Source organism: Oryx dammah, unplaced genomic scaffold (genome assembly GCF_014754425.2).
Source record: "Oryx dammah isolate SB20612 unplaced genomic scaffold, SCBI_Odam_1.1 HiC_scaffold_20, whole genome shotgun sequence".
NCBI lineage: Eukaryota > Metazoa > Chordata > Mammalia > Artiodactyla > Bovidae > Oryx > Oryx dammah.
In genome coordinates this window covers 58,412,963-58,433,339 of record NW_024070204.1, presented here as the reverse complement: position 1 = coordinate 58,433,339, position 20,377 = coordinate 58,412,963, and the positions used below count along the sequence as shown (strand labels likewise).

Sequence of the window (20,377 nt, the reverse complement as noted above, 5' to 3'; positions counted from 1 at the left end):
TGTTTAGCAACAAGATCTACCCCAAGGGGAGATCATATGTGATTATTTACAGTTGCCTAAAACTAGCGGAAACCACTTTTCTTAATGGTCAGAGATGATCTTTCTTCTCTCTGCTCTACTACCTGACAGTGCCTGACACAAAGTGGAAACTCAGGTGATAAAGGTTTCAAACTGATGTTCCCAAGCCCAAGCTACCCATCAACTGCAAAAATTCTAACTTCAGTTCACTATGCACTCAATGCTAATAGCCACCATCCCTAGGCTGAGTGCTCTGCATATGTTAATTCTTTAAATCCTCAACAAAGCTATCTAGAAGACCAACTAAGAATGTTTTTCCTTCATATTCTGAAATAATTTCCAAGTGACTGTCTTTTTAAAACGGGCTGATGTTCAAGAGATTTTTATTTTTTTAAAGCTCTCCCAAGGATCACTAAATATTTTTTCCCCCACTAAACATTTTTGAAAATTATCTTAGCAAAGATTTAATTACCTAAAATAATTTTATACCAAGCTAAATTACATAAGGCTAGAATTACTGGAGCTGTTGAGATTTGTCATGTTAAAATTGGAATCAAGTTCAGTATTTTTTTGAAGCCCAAAAGGCCAAATTTCATGTTTCAGGTCATGTATTTGTAATGCTTTTGCATTATTTGAAAGTTTTAAGCAAACTGCTTTGGCAAAAATTGGAGAGAACTCTTACTCCTTCCCTCCTATTGGTCAAAAGTAGTTTAACCAAAGTTAAGTAAATTTCCTAAGTGAAATTAGTAAGCAAGGGGTGAGTCTTTCAAGCTCTAAGATTCCATATCCCCCCCTAAAAAACTAAGAGTTATACTAAAACTTTAGGATATCCTACTTTTAAAAAATGTGCATTTATAGAAACGAAAGCCAAGAAAAATGTCCTAATATGCATTAGAAGAACATCAGTAAAACTCCAGTGTGAACATTTTCTTAATGTTAGTGAAGTACAGCATTTCTTGAATTGTTTCCCCTTGGTCTGAGGTCAGCTTCACCCTCGATCCCAGCAGTGTGCCCACACTGGGTCACATGTTCTAGACTGATCATGGTATAGAAGCATTTTTGTTCCCAGAAATTTCATCTCCAAAACTGAAAATTCATAATGTTCCAAAAAAACAACTCAATTTATTTTTGAGGTCATTTATGAACTGGCAGGTAAGACTGTCACTCGTAGAGAAAACTTTGTGTCAGGGTTTCAAAAACAATAAAGTTTTCCCCAAAATATTTATATTTAGAGGAAAAAGCACTCAGAATGAATAGAAATCTAACCTTCAGTGATTTAAAATTAAGTTTAATAGCATGAACATTTAATGGCAAGTAATTTTTTAAAAACATACTTTAAGTTATTTTAATTTTTAAAATCTTATCTTTCAAGTCAATAAAAGTCATTTATAGATTTAGGGATTTTAGCTTTTCAATTAATTTATTTTAATAACACAAAAATGGGGAAAGAAAAATACGGGTGAAAGATCTGAACAGGCACTTCACGAAAGGAAAAATATGAATGTCCAATCAACACAAGGCAGAGAAGCCAATGGCACCCCACTCCAGTGCTCTTGCCTGGAAAATCTCATGGGAGGAGCCTGGTAGGCTGCAGTCCACGGGGTCGCTAAGAGTCAGACACAACTGAGCAGCTTCACTTTCAATTTTCACTTTCATGCACTGGAGAAAGAAATGGCAACCCACTCCAGTGTTCTTGCCTAGAGAATCTCAGGGACGGGGGAGCCTGGTGGGCCGCCGTCTATGGGGTCGCACAGAGTCGGACACGACTGAAGTGACTTAGCAGAGCAGAGAATCAACACGTGAACAGATGTTTGACACCATTTAGTCATCAAGAAAATACAAATTAAAACCAGAATGTGATAGAACTACTTTCCCACTAAAATGGCTACAATGAAAAAGCCTAGCAATACCACAAGTGGTTAAGAATGCAGAGTAATTAGCTCACCTGTTGGTGGTGGGAAAGTAAAGATAAATCATTTTGGAAAGTTTGGCAGTTTCTTATAAAATTCAACATACGCCTCTGATACAACTAATAACATGTGCATGAGTGCATCCTCAGTCACTTCAGCTGTGTCTGACTCTTTGCGACCCTATGGACTATAGCCCACCAGGCTCCTCTGTCCACGGGATTCTCCAAGCAAGAATACTGGAGAGGGTTGCCATTTCTTTTTCCACTAACAACATGGATGAATGTTAAAAACATACTGATCGAAAGCAGACAGACACAAAAAAACATGTACCGCATGATTCCAATAATATGGACAAAAGCAGAGATAGAGTGGCCTGGGCCCAGGGAAGGGAATGTAGGGAACGTTTTATATCTTGATTTTGGTTGTAGCTCCAAAATCAAGATATTCTGGTATATAAATTTGCTAAACCCATCCACATGTGAACTTAGAATGAATACATCTTATATGTAAATTACACTTCAGTAAAATTTACTAATCTAATTCTCAATTTAACTGCTCTCTGAATTGGATTAGATTTTGCCACATGGTCTGTGGAGGGGCAGGCACCCTCTCAAGGGGCTGATTCTCACACATGAAATTCTGTTGTCATTGGGGACCTTCTACACTCATCTCTACCTATGCACGGGGATTGGTTCCAGGGCTCCCACAGATACCCAAGTCCACAGATGCTCAAGTCCCTTATATAAAATGGCACAGTATTTGTTTATCAAGTATGCACATCCTACTGGATAATGTAAGCCACATTCAGGTTACCCATAATACCTGATACAATGTAAATATAAATAGTCGTCAGCAGACAGCAAACTCAAGTTTTGCTTTAGGGAACTTTCTAGAATTTTACATATATATACATATATGTGTATATATATATATTTCATCTGCAGGTGGTTGAATCTGTGGGTTCAGAACCCAAGGATATGGAGGGCTGACTGTACTAGAAAGTCATTTAGTCGTTCAGTCCTGTCTGACTCTCTGCCAGACTGCTCTATCCATGGGATTCTCCAGGCAAGAATACTGGAGTGGGTTGCCATTCCCTTTTCCAGGGAATCTTCCTGACCCAAGGATCAAACCGGGGTCTCCCACATTTCAGGTAGATTCTTTACCATCTGAGCCACCAGGGAAGCCCGTACTGTCTAAACACAATTTCATCTGTTAAGCAGGCCACTCACACAACTCACCAGTCAGAGCACCTCCCAGGCTCCCCCGTCGCAGCTGTCTTCCATCCTCACTCAGCTGTCTTTTAAACTTCAGCGACTTCCCAGGGCCAGGAGCCACGTCTGGGTTGCTGCATTTCCGAAATGGCATGGGTGGAGGGGATAATATGTGATCAAGCTGCAGAGAGAAGGACAGTGGCATCACTTGCTGGGGACACTTTCAATCTGAATGAAAGACCCCAGCCGCAGGCACACTTCCTTCCTTCTCTAAATCCCTCTCTCCCAACCCTGGTTTAGAGACTCCAGGGCTACACTGTTGAGTCTTCCCTGTGAAAGAGTATCTGGCTGGCTGCACAATTTCTACCATAGTGTTTTTCAAGCTGTGGGCCATGGTATATTAGTGGGTTATGAAATCAAGTTAGTAGTTTGTGACTAGTATTTTTTAGTGCAACAGAACAGAAATGATCAGAGTTCAAGGAAGGAAGGAAAAGAATTGTTACATGAACTGTATACATTATACATGGGTGTGTGTGTATCCAGAGTCATTATGTAAAATACGTCCTTCCATGTGCCAAGGACTGAATGCTGAAGCTACAAGACTTTGGCCACCTGATGCAAAGAACCAACTCACAGAAAGAGACCCTGATGCTGGGAAAGATTGAAGGCAGGAGGAGAAGAGGACAACAGAGGAAGAAATGGTTGGATGGCATCACTGACTCAATGGACATGAGTTTAAGCAAACACTAGGAGATAGTGAAGGACAGGGAAGTCTGGCATGCTGCAGTCCAGGGGGTCGCAAAGAGTTGGACATGACTTAGTGATTGAACAACAACAACATGGGCCATGATCCCCCATAAAAAATGAAGAATATTGCTCTATCAATTCTAGGGATAATCCATAGGTCACTTCTCCAGTTCTTGACCAAAAAAAAAATTCACAAGCTTTTGGTGCTCACAAATATATGTAGGGAAGGGAAATTTCTAAGCACCACAGCCCTTAGCAGAAATCAATACATCCCTAGATCACTTTATAGCTTCTTAAAAGAAAACCTGTCATAAGAGTCAGAGAAACCAAAGTCACTTCAAAAGACAGCTTTCTACAAAAGAATCCCTTGCGTCATGAAACTTATTTCAAGATCTGTCCCGCTTTCACAAGAAAACCTTTCATACTTGAATAGTGCCTTATGTTTTTAAATGGTTTCCTCCAAGTAAGTACACATGCCTGTATATGTGTCTGGATAGTTATTAAAGACAAAAGTATTCCTGAGCACTAAATATTCCTGAGTCCCATATTCTCAGCGAGGTATTAAAAATGAACATGAATTATAAAAAAATATTCACGGATACTCCAACCACCACAGAAAGGAGTCAACTTCACAGAAATTTAAAAACAAGAAAGAGTTGGGGAGCATTGCTCAAAGCCAGGCATTCTAAGGGCCTCTTCATGAAAATGGGGAAGGGTAAGAGGCTTATGGAAGCTTCCTGATGGGAGAGACTGGCTGAGGGGGAAACTGGATCTTGTTCTGAGGGGCGGGGCCATGCTCAGTCAATCTTTAATCCAATTTTCTGTTGATGGGCAGGGCTATATCTCCTCCCTGTTGTTTGGCCTGAGGCCAAACTATGGTGGAGGTGATGAAGATAATGGTGACCTCCTGCAAAAGGTCCCATGCATGCACTGTCGCACACCATGCATGGGACCCTGCAGCAGGCCACCGCCAACCCACGCATCTGCTGGAGACTCCTGGACACTCACAGGCAAGTCTGGGTCAGTCTCTTGTGGGGCCACGATTATGAAATTAAAAGATGCTTGCTCCTTGGAAGGAAAGCTATAATCAACCTAGACAGCATATTAAAAAGCAGAGACATTACTTTGCCAACAAAGGTCCGTCTAGTCAAGGCTATGGTTTTTGCAGTAGTCATGTATGGATGTGAGAGCTGGACAATAAAGAAAGCTGAGCGCTGAAGAATGGATGCTTTTTAATTATGGTGTTGGAGAAGACTCTTGAGAGTCCCTGGGACTGAAAGGAGATCCAACCAGTCTATCCTAAAGGAAATCAGTCCTGAATATTCATTGGAAGGACTGATGCTGAAGCTGAAACTCCAATACTTTGGCCACCTGATGCGAAGAACTGACTCACTAGAAAAGATCCTGATGCTGGGAAAGAATGAAGGCAGGAGAAGGGGCCAACAGACAATGAGATGGTTGCATGGCATCGCTGACTTGATGGACATGAGTTTGAGCAGGCTCCGAGAGTTGGTGATGGACAGGGAAGCCTGGTGTGCTGTAGTCCTTGGGGTCGCAAAGAGTTGGACATGACTGAGCAACTGAACTGAACTGAACTCACTAAGATATGTCTTGTTTTCTTGGGTAGAAAGAAGGTCATCGGTTTATACCTGTCAGAGTTTTTCAGATTAAGACTCTCATGGATGTATTCATAGGAAAAATAAATCAGGGATGAAGTCATCTATGTGTCTGACTGCAATGTAGCATATTCAAAACCATGGCAAAAAAGAAAACTGACCTTGCCTATGAGTTACTCCTCTCAAGCTGGTTGAGATGAAGTAGATTCAGTTCAGTTCAGTTACCCAGTCGGGTCCAACTCTTTGAGACCCCATGGACTGCAGCATGCCAGGCCTCCCTGTCCATCGCCAACTCCCGAAGTTTACTCAACTCATGTCAACTGAGTCAGTGATGCCATCCAACCATAGATTACGCTCGCTCAACTATTACATGATGTCAACTCTCCCCCAAACTCAGCTGTACTCACTGATAACACAGAACAACTGGATTTCAAGCACTTCACTGCCAGTCAGTATTTTGGTACATTTCATTGTTACCTAGTAGTTCAGTGAGAGGTCCTCAAACTAGTGGTGCATCCACTCCAGGATCTGCCCTGACCAGCAGGGAAAAGGAACCACAGACTGTATTTCTGGAAATACTCGTTATTTTGCTGTTCATTTCATCGGTGTCCTACTTAGAAGGGCCTCCAACGACAATCCAATTTCTGTCTAGTCTTAGACACGACTTTGCCCTTAAACCTTATGGATGATGAAATGTAGCAAGGGCACCTTGGACAGTAACACGTCAGCTGCTAGAAAATGCAGAACCCAGTCTGGGTTCCAAATGCAATCAGTCCATTACGCACTGCAGAGGTTGATTCTGCCTCCTTCTTAGCTCTGTTTATAGGCCTCTCCCAGTTGTTTTTTTTCTTTTTTTCTGCCAATATTTTGGGGAAATTTAAGCAAATCTATAACAACAAAAAAGTTTAATACAATGAACACCATATTCCCTTGACAAGTGGTGAATTGCTGACCTTGTTCTCCCTCTCTCTCTCCCTTTCTCTTTCATGCACCAATCCCACAGCAGAGTTTGTTCTAGTGAATTTCTACCCCTCAGTACTTCAGCCTGCCTCTTCTAAGAACAGAAGAGGCATTCTCTTAAATTCTCTTGACTTGTATTGTATGTATTCTTATGTTGTGAGTCTTTCCTTTTCTAAGGCAAGTTTAAATGCTAGGAATAAGACAAAATATCATGTAGACTTAATATTAAAAAATCTGCTTTTACACTGAAAGCAAAGCTTGCAGCCACAAGGTGGCAATGTGTCATAGACATTCAACGAAATGCTCCATAATCCCTACTATTTGTGTAAATGCACCAGTAACCCCTCAGAATAACCAAGGAAGTTAGGGTTCTTCCCATTTTGTCATTTTTTCTTAATTACTAGTGGCAGCTGCATAAAATACACATATTTATTGTTTAAGGTTCATCAACTTCTGCTACTTATTTTTCACCTGAAGTAAAATTTTTCAGCTTGTGGAATTATAATTAATTTCTCTGGGGAAGACTGTTATATCGCCAATTAACAGAGGGTGAAAAAGTAGCAGAGGAGAAAAGATAATTCCTAAGGAGGAATTATGTGATTTCCTTACATGTTTCCAACAAAGCCATAAAAGGCATGAAACAAATGTAGAAGAAAGAGAAGGAAATCAAGGAGAAAGTGTGGGCAAATAAAATCCATTTCATCACGTATAGAATCATAAGCTATTAGTCCATAAGCCCAAGTTTTTCATCAGAATCAAAACCCCAAGAGGAGGGTATTATTTTTTAAATCTGGCAAAATTGAGGTAGTGAACAGTGAGCACCACAAATGTTTCCAACACAGTAGAAGCAGAAAAACCTATAAACATTTTGCCATATTCCAGGATCCCATTTGCTTCCTCACCTCAAATCACACTCCCAGCAGGGCTCTCTCTAAAGACATCATTTTTCCAAACTTGCTGTGCTGTCTGTGGCTCTACTTTTCTTTCTACAATTAGTCAAAGCTTCTCAAAACGGCCCACTACAGCCTTGCAATATATTTTTCATTTTTGTCCTGATTCAAACACTTACGATCCCTTTAAAGACAATTCATCAGACCCTGGAGCTTATGGCAGACACTCAACATATCACTCTGGACATTGCCCTCTGAATGATTTCAGTTTAATGTTTTCCAAACTCCCAAAGTCTCCATACTACCAGGAATTCAACTGAAAACAGAGGGTGTCTTTTCAACTTTCACTCATGTTCAAGGACATCTAAGCCTGTACTTGTCACACTTGCTCCAAACATTTCTATTTTCCCTCTCCAAGTAGTCAGCAGACTCCAAGAAAGCCAGCCCCTTTTCTCTTGTCGCATACTCACCTAACACACTGCTAGCCACAAAGTATCCTGGATGGAAACGCACTCTCCAGGAACAGGTTCCATTCATCTGTCAAGGGACCCTTGGGTTGCTTCGATGTTCTGGCTTCTGTAAACAGTGCTGCCATGAACACTGGGGTACATGTATCTTTTCAATTTAAGAGTATTTTTCTTTTCTGTCTATATGCCAAAGAGTAGGATTGCTGGATCATATAACTGTTTTGTTTTTTTAACAAAAAAACTGTTTCCATACTGTTTCCCATAGTAGCTGTCCATACTGTTTCCCATAGTAGCTGCACTAATGTACATTCCACCAGCAGTGTAGGAAGCCTTTTTTTCCACACCTTCTCCAGTACTTATATTATTTGTAGTCTTTTTGATGATGGCCATTCTGACTGGTATGAGGTGATAGATACTTGTAGTTTTGATTTGCATTTCAGTAATAATTTTGCTAATAGTTTATCATGGGACACATGTAAGTGTTTTAGAGAACAAATACACAACTACTATAAGTCTGATACAGACTTGGGGTAAAGTTTCCAAAATTACCAGTCCTGTAGAAGCACTAATCACCAGAAATCCACATCGGTTTTTTTTTTTATTGATCATCTCTATCCATTGCTTGCTGTTTTACAAGTATTAGGCTGGGTAAAACACAAGAGTCCACCACAGTTACACTATGGTTACTGCCATTGGTAAAGATGAATTAAAGGCAAATTATTTATAAGATTCAGTCTTACCACTTTGTTTGGTGTCTCTGCCATCACCATCACCTCCAAACATAAACCATGGATTTATTCTTCTACGGCTCTATACCATAGTTTTCATCCATTTCTTTTTCAAAAGGCATGTTACAACTTTTGATAAACATTGAACTTGCAGCCTTCTTAATTGACAATTTTCTCCAAACTCATCTCCTGACACTTTTCTGCCCAAACATATGGGTTCTCTCATTTACACATGTTCACATAGCCATCATTATTTGGAAACTAAAGAGATTTTTCCAACTTCAGGAAATGGCAACTCCTTTTGTCTAGCTTAAGTCACAAACCTTACACTTGCTCTAAACTTCTCTTTCTTACTCCAGAGCCAATGAGCAAATCCCCTAGCTCAACCTCTGAAATATATCCAGAACCCAATCACATCACCGTTTCTACTCCTGCCACTCCCATCTCTGCCTTTCAGATCTCTCTTGTGACAGCCTCCCAATAAATGGCTCTGCTTCTATCCTACCCTCAGCACAGCAGCCAGTGACCCTTGTAAAACATAAGCCAGATGCTCCAGATCCTCTTCTTGGAGTCCTCCCCGGACTTCCCCTCTACCCAGAACAAAATCCTATGTCTTGACAATGACCTGCAAGGTCCTGCCACCTCTACCCTTATCACTCTGATCCCAGCTCCGACTCCTCCACTCACTCCACTTCTGTCTGTTGCTGGACCTGAAAAGCCCCAGGCATCTTTCCATTCATGACCTTTACCTCTATCACTTTCTATATCTGGGATGCACTGCAGACACTAGCTACCATGCTCCCCCACATTCTCCAGGTCTCTATTCAAAGGTTACTCTTTTTTTTTTTTTTTTGGCAGAGGGAAGGTTTTCTAATTGCCCTATGTAAGTGTGGTACTGAATGCAAATTTGAATGCCCCACGTATGGTGAAGTCAAACAAATTGAAACATCAGAGTTTGGAGCAGAGAGAGGTTTATTGCAGGGCCAATCAAGGAGAATGGGTGGCTTGTGTTCAAAAAACCCAAACTCACTGAAGGGTTTCAGCAAAGCATTTTCAAAGAGAAGATGAGGGAGGGGCATCCCAGGGTTTATTATCAGCCCATACACAAGTCTCTGATTGGTTGATGATGATCAATCCTTAGGCAGCAGAAGGTTGGGGGCAAGGTGCTCATGATCATTAAGCAAGAATTTCTTCCATTTCCTGCAGAAAAACTCAGGAATATACACTGGATACTACTATCTAGGTGGGGCTTCCCTGGTGGCTCAGTGGTAAAGAGTCCACCTGCAATGCAAGAGATGTGAGTTCAACCCCTGGGTCAGGAAGATCCCCTGGAGAAGGAAATGGCAACCCATTCCAGTATTCTTGCCTAGAAAACCTCATGGACAGAGGAATCGGCACACTACAGTCCATAGGGTCACAAAAAGAGTCGGACACAACAAAAGCAACTGAGCATACTATACAGGTACTTCAGAGAGGAGCTAAAGCAGAGAATATAGGGGAGATGTCTGTCCCAAGAGGGCCCCATAGGGTTCTGAGCCAGGAAATTCCCATAGAATCTTGCTTGGTTACAAAAGGGCATGCCCACCACCTTTTTCCCTTTTCAATTTTTCCTCCATAGCATCTAATGCCACATGGCATGCTAGATCTCTCATATTTATTATTCTTCTTCTCCCACTCGAAAGTAAGTTACATGAAATTATATACTACTCTTTTGTCCTCTTTTTAACCATTGTTCTACGTAAAAGGCATCTTGTCAATATTGGTTGAAGGAACAAATTGCAAATCTCTGTTATTTGGTTTAAACAACAACAACAAAAACATACACAATAAAGGGTTTCAATTACTGGAAAAAAAACAGAATCAGCTTTGAATATTAAATGTTACTCAATGTGAAAATACTAAAAGGAGTCTCTAACATTTTGAATTTTGACAAAGTTGAACACTATATGCATGAAAAAGACCCTCAGGTTTGAGCAAATGGCATCTTGAAAAGAATCTTTTCTAAATACAAACTAATATGCTAATTTTTGAGCACTGCTACCTCTGAAGGTAATTCCTAATAATGAATTAGTAGACCTGTTAACTCTATCCTAATTAGCATATCACATGTGTCTATCAATTCCCCCTTTTGGTAATTCCTCATTGATTCTCAAGATGTGGGACCTGTATTTTAAAGACCCATCCAGAATGAATGTGTCCTGAGGCCAAAGTTCATTAGTTCAAAGGGATCACCAATGTCAACTGCATACATGATGGATGGATCTCACAGTAAAGAAAGAGTGACTAATAACATGGGGTTATGAAGACACTTCACTTATTTTGTTTCTTGATTTTAAATATTCTAGGAAACCATAGATATGAAAATAAATGAATAATTGTACCACTGCATAGGCTATGCTTGTAATCTTAATTAATTGCTCTGTTGCTTCCATCCAGAAAGGAATCAAACTAGAAACCTGAAATGACTTTATTGCTAAATTGGGTTTTATTTACATTTAAACAAAAGCCTATAAACAACATTTTAAAATTTGATAAGGTTCTATAGCTGACAGTCATTATTGTTTTCATACTAATTCCTCCGTGTCTAGGAATGCTAATACTTGCTATCCTATTTAGGACATTTAACTATTACTACGCTTGTTTCCTCATCTATAAAATGTTAATAAGACTACTACCTATCTCCTGAGGTGGTTATGAAGTTTAAAAGAATTCATATATGCCCTTAAAACAATTTAGCTGTGCTGGTTATTAACATCCCCGTGTAGGAAGTCACTTCATTCGGAAACATCTCTGCATGTGCGCTTCAACATAAATGGTTTGCAAGGAAATTAAACTAATTACAGTTTTACTGAGTTGCCTTTTCTTTTTTCTTTATGACTCAAATGAGAACTTGGTTTGAATGAACTGCTTTAAAATTATTTCAGGCCAAAAAAGAAATAACTAGATAAATAAATAAAAATCATTTCAAGCTGTAATTTTCATGCTGGGCCCTAGAGCACAACTCCCAGGTCTTGATCATGAGGTTCTCAGCATGTGTGAAGAGAGAAGCCTACTCCAAAACTGAATTCTCAGGCACAGAATCCACTGGCATGCTACTTAACTCCTCTCTGAAGAGTGGACCTTGTGGACCTCAGAGGTAGTTAGGATGCAGAGGGCGGATGGATGCAAAGGACTTCACACAGTGCTTGGCACATGTAAGCGCTAAGTAATGATATACAACCTCCCTTCCCCCAGCATCCCAAATTCTCACTACAGATTGAGTTAGACACTGAGAGAGCTACAATCTTGGACCACATTTTTCTGGGGCCCACTGAACTGAATTTGCTGGCATTCATTTTGGATTGTGCCACCCAGAATGCATGCTTCCCTTTAATAATATTGTAAGAAACAGCCCTCTGTAAATCCTGCCACTTTGTTCTATAAACATAACAGCCTATATTGAACAGTATCCTCCTTGTCAAGACTCATTGCTATGAAAATATTAAGCAGCTGTGTACCAGATATTCCTCTGGGCACAAGAAGTGGACAGAAAAGGGGAAAATCCCTGCCTGCTAGGAGCTTCATTCCAGTTGGAGAGACAGATCCCAGGAGAAAATGCTGTCAGTTCTCTGCACTGGAAACCATTCTGCTTCTGCTGGGCTATGGTCTTATTTTATCCTAGGAAGCCCACGAACCATAAAACGAACCATGTTCCTCTAATTCAGCCACTAGAAAGCACAGGGTAAAGCTGGCAGTCTATCATCAGCGACTGTGGCTGTCCAGTTTCTATCAAGACGCCATGGATCTGGCTGCTGCATAACCGCACTGGATTTCACCTTACCCTCTGCTGGACTGAATGCTTGTGTCCCCACTGCAAATTCGAATGTCGACCCCTAACCCCTCAAAGTGATTGTATTTGGAGGTAGGACCTCTGGGATGTGATTAGCTCATGAGGGCAGAGCTGTCACAAATGGGAAATCCCATAGTGCTCCCTTGCCCCTTCCACCATGTGACAACACAGCTAGAGGAGGTGTGACTGTGAATTAGGAAACAGGCTGTCATCAGACTGTGGCTGTGATCTCATCTGCCAGTGGCTCCATCCTGGACTTCTCACCCTCCAGAACTATGAGAAATAAACTCTGCTTTTAAGGTACCCAGTCTATGGTATTTTGTTACAGTGGTTCAAACTAAGACACTCTCTACACCAGTGGTCTCAAGTCATGGTAATCTGGCCGCCTGGGAGACATTTGGCAATGTCTGTCTGGAACCATTTTCAGTTTGTTCAACATAAAGAGGTCAGGGCATGTGCTGGGATCTACTGGCTAGAGACCAGGGATGCTGCTAAACACTCTGAAATGCACAGGACAACCCCCAACAACAGAGTTATTTCAGCATAAAACATCCATAATACCACTGGTAAGACACTCTGCTCTACACTTGCTTTTGTCTGTCTTCACCTATTTTTAAGTTATTCATCTTGCTGAGTTATATGTTACTGTAGGTCATCTTAAAACCTTCTGAGAACAAGAAGGCAGCAGGCAAAAAACAGAGAGCATAGAGAGAATCTTACCAAGAATTGTTCATGTCAACAAAATTTGTTAAGCAAACCATTTCCTGAGCTGTATGGATTTACCCAACCTATTTAGCTATTCATTGCATTTCACTTTCTCAATGAACATGCATGTTTTGAAAGCTACTTCAATAGAACATATTTAAACTGAAAGATGTACTAGATACCAATATCATTTTCTATCTTCAGTTTTGTAATTAATTCTTTGAATCACAAACTTCAATTAGCAATATAAACGTGTTTCAGAAACATCCTCACACACATTAGTAGATCAAACTACAATGGCACTCACCTAAACAGAGCTGCACCGCTAGGTTTCATCTCTTAAGAGAATTGATTTTCTTTCTTCCCTCCCGAGAGAAATATGTAAATTAGCACTTTGATACCACAATCTCACTGTTGTCTGTCAACTCAACTTCAAGAAAGTTAATTCCTTTGCTTATGAACATCCCCCTGCCCCCTACACACACACACACACACACACACACACACACACCGCCAGCAATATCATCAGTCCCAAGGACAAAGCACCACACAGCAGGCACTTAATTGTGATCTGAACATGAAGCAATAAATTCAACTGTCTACAGATGAAAAAACAGAGTTAATGTTATATTACAGTTTTTTGAAACATAGCACTTAGAAACGACAACACTAGAGAAGTACAAGGACTATAACTGATTTGACTTTGCATACACATCACCTATTTTTCTGTCTCTTTAATATTCAGAGTGAGTCCTTGACCTTTAGTTAGGGATCTGATCTAGGCCTGAAGTTGTTTACGTATCTGAAGACATTAAATTCCCCTGGGACCATCATGTCCCCATCAGCAATATAACTAAAGATTCTGACCACGGTTAACAAAGGAGGCAGAGAATATTCTCCTCACCAGTCATTGTCTCTGCATTTAAAGTCAGAGGGGAAAGTCCCCACAATGCCACAAAACTTGACATTCTGTGCCCACTTTCCATCTGGTAAAAATAGTAGACTCCCAAGCAGGTAGTAGTATTATTCTCACTTTACCAATGGGCAAACACATTGGGAAAGAGTAACGCCTGCAAAGTTATCAGCTCAGCAGGTACAAAAGGAGTCAAGCTCAAGATTCCTAACTCCAAAGCCCATGTTGCTTCCACTCTTTCAAACAGCCTCCTTAAGAGGGGTCATGGCCATGGAGCACGTGGAGCTCCAGAAAGTTAACTTTCATTTCTTCTTCCATCCCTGGTCTGGGAAAGCGCCCCAGAGAAAATGGAGTCTTACACCCCGGTGTCAATCAGTGAATGACCTAGTTCAGTCCTAACTGGCCATCTACAGAAGCAGTTTCTAGGGTTTCTTAGCCGAAATCCTCAAGTCAAAATTACAGAATTACAAAATAAAATCACCTGTAGTCTAATTCCTAGCTTTTCAGAAGTCCAGCCAAGTCAACCACCAAGCTTTGCAGAGATAGCTGGTGCATGCATTCAGCCCAGAACGCAGATTTCTAGGCCTATCATCTATTTCTTATCTTTCACACCTTTCTCCCTTACCTACTCCTGCAATCCCACTGGTATCCATCACTCCATTATAATTGACTTGTGTGATTTTCTATGGGTTTTGTCCATACAGGCTTTATCAGCCAATGGCTGTTTTAACAACTTGACATGGTGCTAAGGGCTGAGGATGGAAAACAGAATGAACATAGGCATCTTCCTGAGGGCACTTCTATCACAGTGCAGGAGATACACATAAAGTCATGAAATGGCATGGCAAAGGTAACAACAGAGTTAGGTGTGAGGGACTACAATAACCTTGAGCAGAGTTGTGGTCCAGCATCTAATTAATTTCCAGTCCTTACTGTTTTGGCTGAGCCATGCTGACATCACTTAATGCCTAAAATTCAGGAAGGGGTTGACTAGCATTTACTCACAGAGACTAGGATCTTCTCAGGGACCCTGAAGCCAGTGCAGAAAGCAGCACGGCATGGTGTGTTCAGTTCAGTTGCTCAGTTGTGTCTGACTCTTTGGGACCCCATGGACTGTAGCATGCCAGGCTTCCCTGTCCATCACCAACTCCCAGAGCTTACTCAAACTCATGTCCATCAAGTCAGTGGGTGACGACATCCAACCATCTCATCGTCTGTCGCCCCCTTCTCCTCCCACCTTCAATCTTTCCCAGCATCAGCGTCTTTTCCAATGAGTTAGCTCTTCGCCTCAGGTGGCCAAAGTATTAGAGTTTCAGCTTCAGCCTCAGTCCCTCTAATGAATATTCAGGACTGATTTCCTTCAGGATTGACAACATTGGTAACTTTCCTTCTAGCTTGGGCTTTTCAAACTTGTCTTTAATGGAGTACAGAAAAAAATCTGTTTTCTAAGCAAGGTGGTCTAAGAAGAACTTATGAGAGAAATCTCTCTTTGTTGAGAAGCTGCTGAGATAAACATTATATAAGGGAAATACCTGAGTCTACAGGGTTTAAGACAGAGCAGGACTATTTTGTGCTATGGCAGGAGGAAGGATTTGCTTGCTGCTCCAGAGATGGAAAGAGAAAGAACATGTAAAAATGTGAGGATGTGGGGAAAGGGTGGTTAGGGAGTTTGGGAGGGTCATGTACACACTGCTATAGTTAAAATGGATGACCAATAAGGAAATACTGTATGGCTCACGGAACTCTGCCCACTGTTATGTGGCAGCCTGGATAGGAGGGGAGTCTGGGGAGAGTGGATCCATGTTTATGTATGGCTGAGTCCTTTCACTGTTCACCTGAAACTATCACAACATTGTTAATTGGCTAGACTCCAACATAAAACAAAAAGTTTTTTTAAATACAAAATAAGCACTGAAAGACAAGGTGTTTTTTTCAAGTAAATGAAAACCAATGGAGGAGGAAAACTGGCAGCTAAACCATCACTATGCTGACAAAGGTCCATCTAGTCAAAGCTACAGTTTTTCCAGTGGTCATGTATGGATGTGAGCGTTGGACTGTGAAGAAAGCTGAGTGCCAAAGAACCGATGCTTTTGAACTGCGGTGTTGGAGAAGACTCTTGAGAGTCCCTTTGACTGCAAGGAGATCAAACCAGTCAATCCTAAAGGAAATCAGTCCTGGATATTCACTGGAAAGACTGATGCTGAAGCTGAAGTTCCAGTACTTTGGCCACCTGATGTAAAGAGCTGACTCACTGGAAAAGACCCGGATGCTAGGAAAGATTGAGGGCAAGAGAAGAGGGTGACAGAGGATGAAATATCAAGTTCCTAGCAAGAGACAGCACTCATATGTTTCTGAACCCTTCCGTTTCCTCTTAGCCTGGTTCATTTTGACAGAATCATAAAAGAAAATAATCAAGCACTAGAACTTCTGATCAGTAACATCTATTGAACCTAAAAATAAACTTTCCACAAGTGTCTAGGGAAAAACTGAAACCTGCCCTTCTTGTAAAAATAATGTGCTCTTTAATTGGAAAAACATATAAATTAATATTCATTTCATGATTTTACATTAAGAGGGAAAAAGGGCTGTTTGAGCAAGTCGGCTGTGGGTAGCAGTAGCGAACTGAACCCTGACCCAAGAGGTAAACAAACACTGTTTGGAAAAGCATTCCTGAGAAGTATGAGTCACACGTTCTTAGCAGCTTAGGGGCCTCACCTGGTTAAAATGGAAATATTTTAGAAGGACAGGAAAAACAGTCACTGAGAAATTGGCCAATAGAGAACTCAAAGGAGTGCTCTGGGAGTCAGAGCCAGCCCACACAAACTACTTTTATCAGCTTCATTTCTTCTTTAAGAGGGAAAGCGTAACAGAGAATATGAAGGGAATGGAGAAGAAAGAGAAGGAAATGACTGAGGAAGAAAGGCGAGGGAGACGGGAAGAGGAGAATAGTCTGACAAGAGCTGTTCAGGGACATTAATGCCCTGTTGCCATGCCCCTTCCCCAGCTCCTACCCTACCCACCCCCTCTGACATGACCTCACACTTTCACTCTGGTTGTGTCCACCCCTACCACAGAGCCTAAAAACCTTCTCTCTCAGCAAAATTGAAAAGTATGACAGTGTTAGTTGCTCAGTCGTGTCTGACTCTTTGTGACCTCATGAACTGTAGGTAGCCTGCCAGGCTCCTCTGTCCATGGAATTCTCCAGACAAGAATTCTGAAATGGGTTGCAATGCCCCCCTCCAGGGGATCTTCCCAACCCAGGGATCGAACTTTGCATTGCATTGCAGGCAGGTTTTTTACCGTCTGAGCCACCAGGGAAGCCTTAGCAAAATTACCACATAATAAAGAAACAAATATATTAAATCTATTAAATATGTATAAATGAATATAGTCCATAATTCTAAATAAATAGATTATGAGACCTTCAATGAGTATTTCCCTTGCTCAGCACAAAATCTTTCTTACCACTCGGTCTCTCTCTGACCAGAGTCTGCCCAGCAGTCTACCCTGGATCCCCAGGCTGAGTCTCTGCTCCTTAGTTACCAGAATCCCTGGCCTGAGCCCCCAGAACTCAAGGTCAGGCCTTGTGTCCAGGATCTGGTACCAACTGACTCTTGTGTCTGAAAGGCAGCCTGCTAAGGACCAGATCCCAACATGGTGTGGGGTTTCAGTGCCTGTCTGCCCACTGCCACACATCTGCCTGACCTCCACTAGAAGCCACACCCAAGTTTTAAGGCTTGCTTTGGGCTTCCCTGGTGGCTCAGACAGTAAAGAATCTGCCTGCAATACAGGAGACGTGGGTTCGATGCTTGGGTTGGGAAGATCCCCTGTAGAAGGGAACGGCTACCCACTCCAGTATTCTTGCCTGGAGAATTCCACGGACAGAGGACCCTGGGGGCTACAGTCCAAAGGGTTGCAAAGAGTCGGACATGACTGAGCAACCTACACCTAGAACTTTAGGTTATAGTGCTAACATCCCAGCTTTCCTTTGTTCAGTCACAACATCCCAGGGCTGCTTCCCAAGTCATCTTCCACCACATGGACTCCCAGCCCTCAAGAGTCTGGTGAGCCCTAACCTACGAGCCCCCAGGGGAATATGAGCCAGAGAAACGTGGGAAGGAGAAAATGACTTGGAAAGACATAAAAGGAGGGAGGGAGAGGGTGGGAAACGCAGTAAGAAAAACAAGAAAAAGGAGAAAGACAAACCCTGAATAGCTTGATAGACTTTCAGAACATGAATCCATCTTAACTTTTCTCCATAGTCTACTATTCAATTGGGTCACAAGTGCGTGAGTAACTTGATCCCTCTGATCTTCCGATTACCGATTGTAACATTCTTGAAAAGTATGATAGGGTGGCCAACCATTCCTGGGAGCACATATATTTTTATGTATTCTCCACAAAAGGGTCTGGCCCTCATACAGGAGCCCTCTGTTCTGAACCCCCATCCCCACCAGCCCACACCTTCTGGGAAGAAAACTCTTCTCAAAGTTCCAGGAGTGAAGGACAAGTCAAGATGTTCCCAGCAACCATCTGAAATCAGGCCAGGAAAAGACTTTGCCTTTGGATACAGGTTCATAACTCTGCTAAAATAAGCATTCACCAGAAGCCACAGAATAGTAAAAACAGGCAGAAGATAACACACTGTCAGGAATCCCTTGAGTTCTCAAAGCAGCCCCCAAGGACTAAGTAGAGTTGTGTAAATAAGACCAACACAGCAGCAAGAAGAGTTGAAGAGGATTGAGAGTTCAATCCTATTCTTTTTCAAACCATTATCTATAAATAAGAACTCTAAAACTATTATTAAAAATATACTCACTTTAGCCAAGAAGAAGAAACAATTCTGTTCCCCTTCCACAAAAGAACAAAACCAACCCAATACACAGGAATGCAAAGGAAACTCCTGACAAGGTACGGAGCGAACCAGTCCTTACCTCAGAAAGCATGAACACACTGACATCTGCCAACATCTGAAAGAGATGACCCACATTTGGGGACATTTCAACAGTCAGTATTTGGTCCAGCTCTGGCTCTCATGCTCAGGTCTTTATTTTTCCTTTTTTGCCAGAGACTTGCTGGTGGAAGAGGCTCTATGTTGAATATACATGAGTGCTAAGTTGCTTCAGTTGTGTCTGATGCTTTGTGACCCTATGGACCATAGCCTGCCAGGCTCCTGTGTCCATGAGATTCTCCAGGGAAGAATACTGGAGTGGGTTGCCATGCCCTCCTCCAGGGGGTCTTCCCGACCCAGGGATCAAACCTGCATCTCTTTATGTTTTCTGCATGATCAGGTGGGTTCTTTTACCACTAGTGCCAGAGTGGAATCAAGAAACACACTAAGTTAGGGAAAGCTTCAAATCTGAGCTTGATGTTGGCTGAGAACAGAACACTCCACTCTACATATATAGTCTTCTTTTCACTAAATCTAGAGTTCTCATGTATAAAACTTAAAAGTAGGATAAATTAGATTTCTTCTCCTTTGTAGGGATTTTAAACAATGAATTTCTCTGCCATTTAAATGTTTATTTAAGGTTTAAGAAAAACCCATTCACCAAATGTGAGAGCAGAGCTCTCATCTCCAAGGCTGCACTCACAGGACTTGTCTGGCTAGTGAAGTACATGATCCCCATATTTTTATGTATTCTCCACAAAAGGGTCTGGCCTCCAAACAGGAGCCCTCTGTTCTGAACCCCCATCCCCACCAGCCCACACCTTCTGGGAAGAAAACTCTTCTCAAAGTTTTAGGAGTGAAGGGCAAGTCAAGATGTTCCCAGCAACCATCTGAAATCAGGCCAGGAAAAGACTTTGCCTTTGGGTACAGGTTCATAACTCTGCTAAAATAAGCATTCACCAGAAGCCACAGAATAGTAAAAACAGGCAGAAGATAACACACTGTCAGGAATCCCTTGAGTTCTCAAAGCAGCCCCCAAGGACTGAGTAAAGTTGCGTAAATAAGACCAACACAGCAACAATGGATGGATCCCCATCGACTTGCATCATCACAGCTACCAGAAACCCGGCTGCCTCCCCATCAGGGCTATGGGTTTTCTTTGTCCCCCAACTGCTGCCATGGTTATAGCCACCCCTTGCTGCTGAGATACCCCATTCCCATAAGCTCAAACCACCACAACCACTAAATGTTCATTCCTGACCTTCACCATTCATTGACATTGCCAAGACCAGTCAACTGCAGCCCACACGCCAAATAAGAATGTGCTGGACCACAGCCACACTCGTTTGCTCACATACCTTCCACTCTGCCCGCATCAGCAGGGCTGAGCAGTCATCCCATAGACCGTATGGCTCATGAAGCCCAAAATATTTACTATCTGGCCCCCTTGCCTGAACTGATTTCTTCAGTAAATTTACTGAACATCGCTTAT

General features: G+C 41.8%; 1 protein-coding gene across 1 annotated transcript in view; it reads right to left on the bottom strand.

Moving 5' to 3' along the window:
* Nucleotides 1-20,377, bottom strand: part of LOC120879598 (microtubule-associated serine/threonine-protein kinase 4-like) — a 201,021-nt gene that overhangs the window by 22,327 nt on the left and 158,317 nt on the right. The window contains exon 2 of the mRNA XM_040262641.1: nt 3,167-3,320. Coding sequence (XP_040118575.1) covers nt 3,167-3,320 — 154 coding nt within the window. The remainder of the gene's footprint in view (nt 1-3,166; nt 3,321-20,377) is intronic.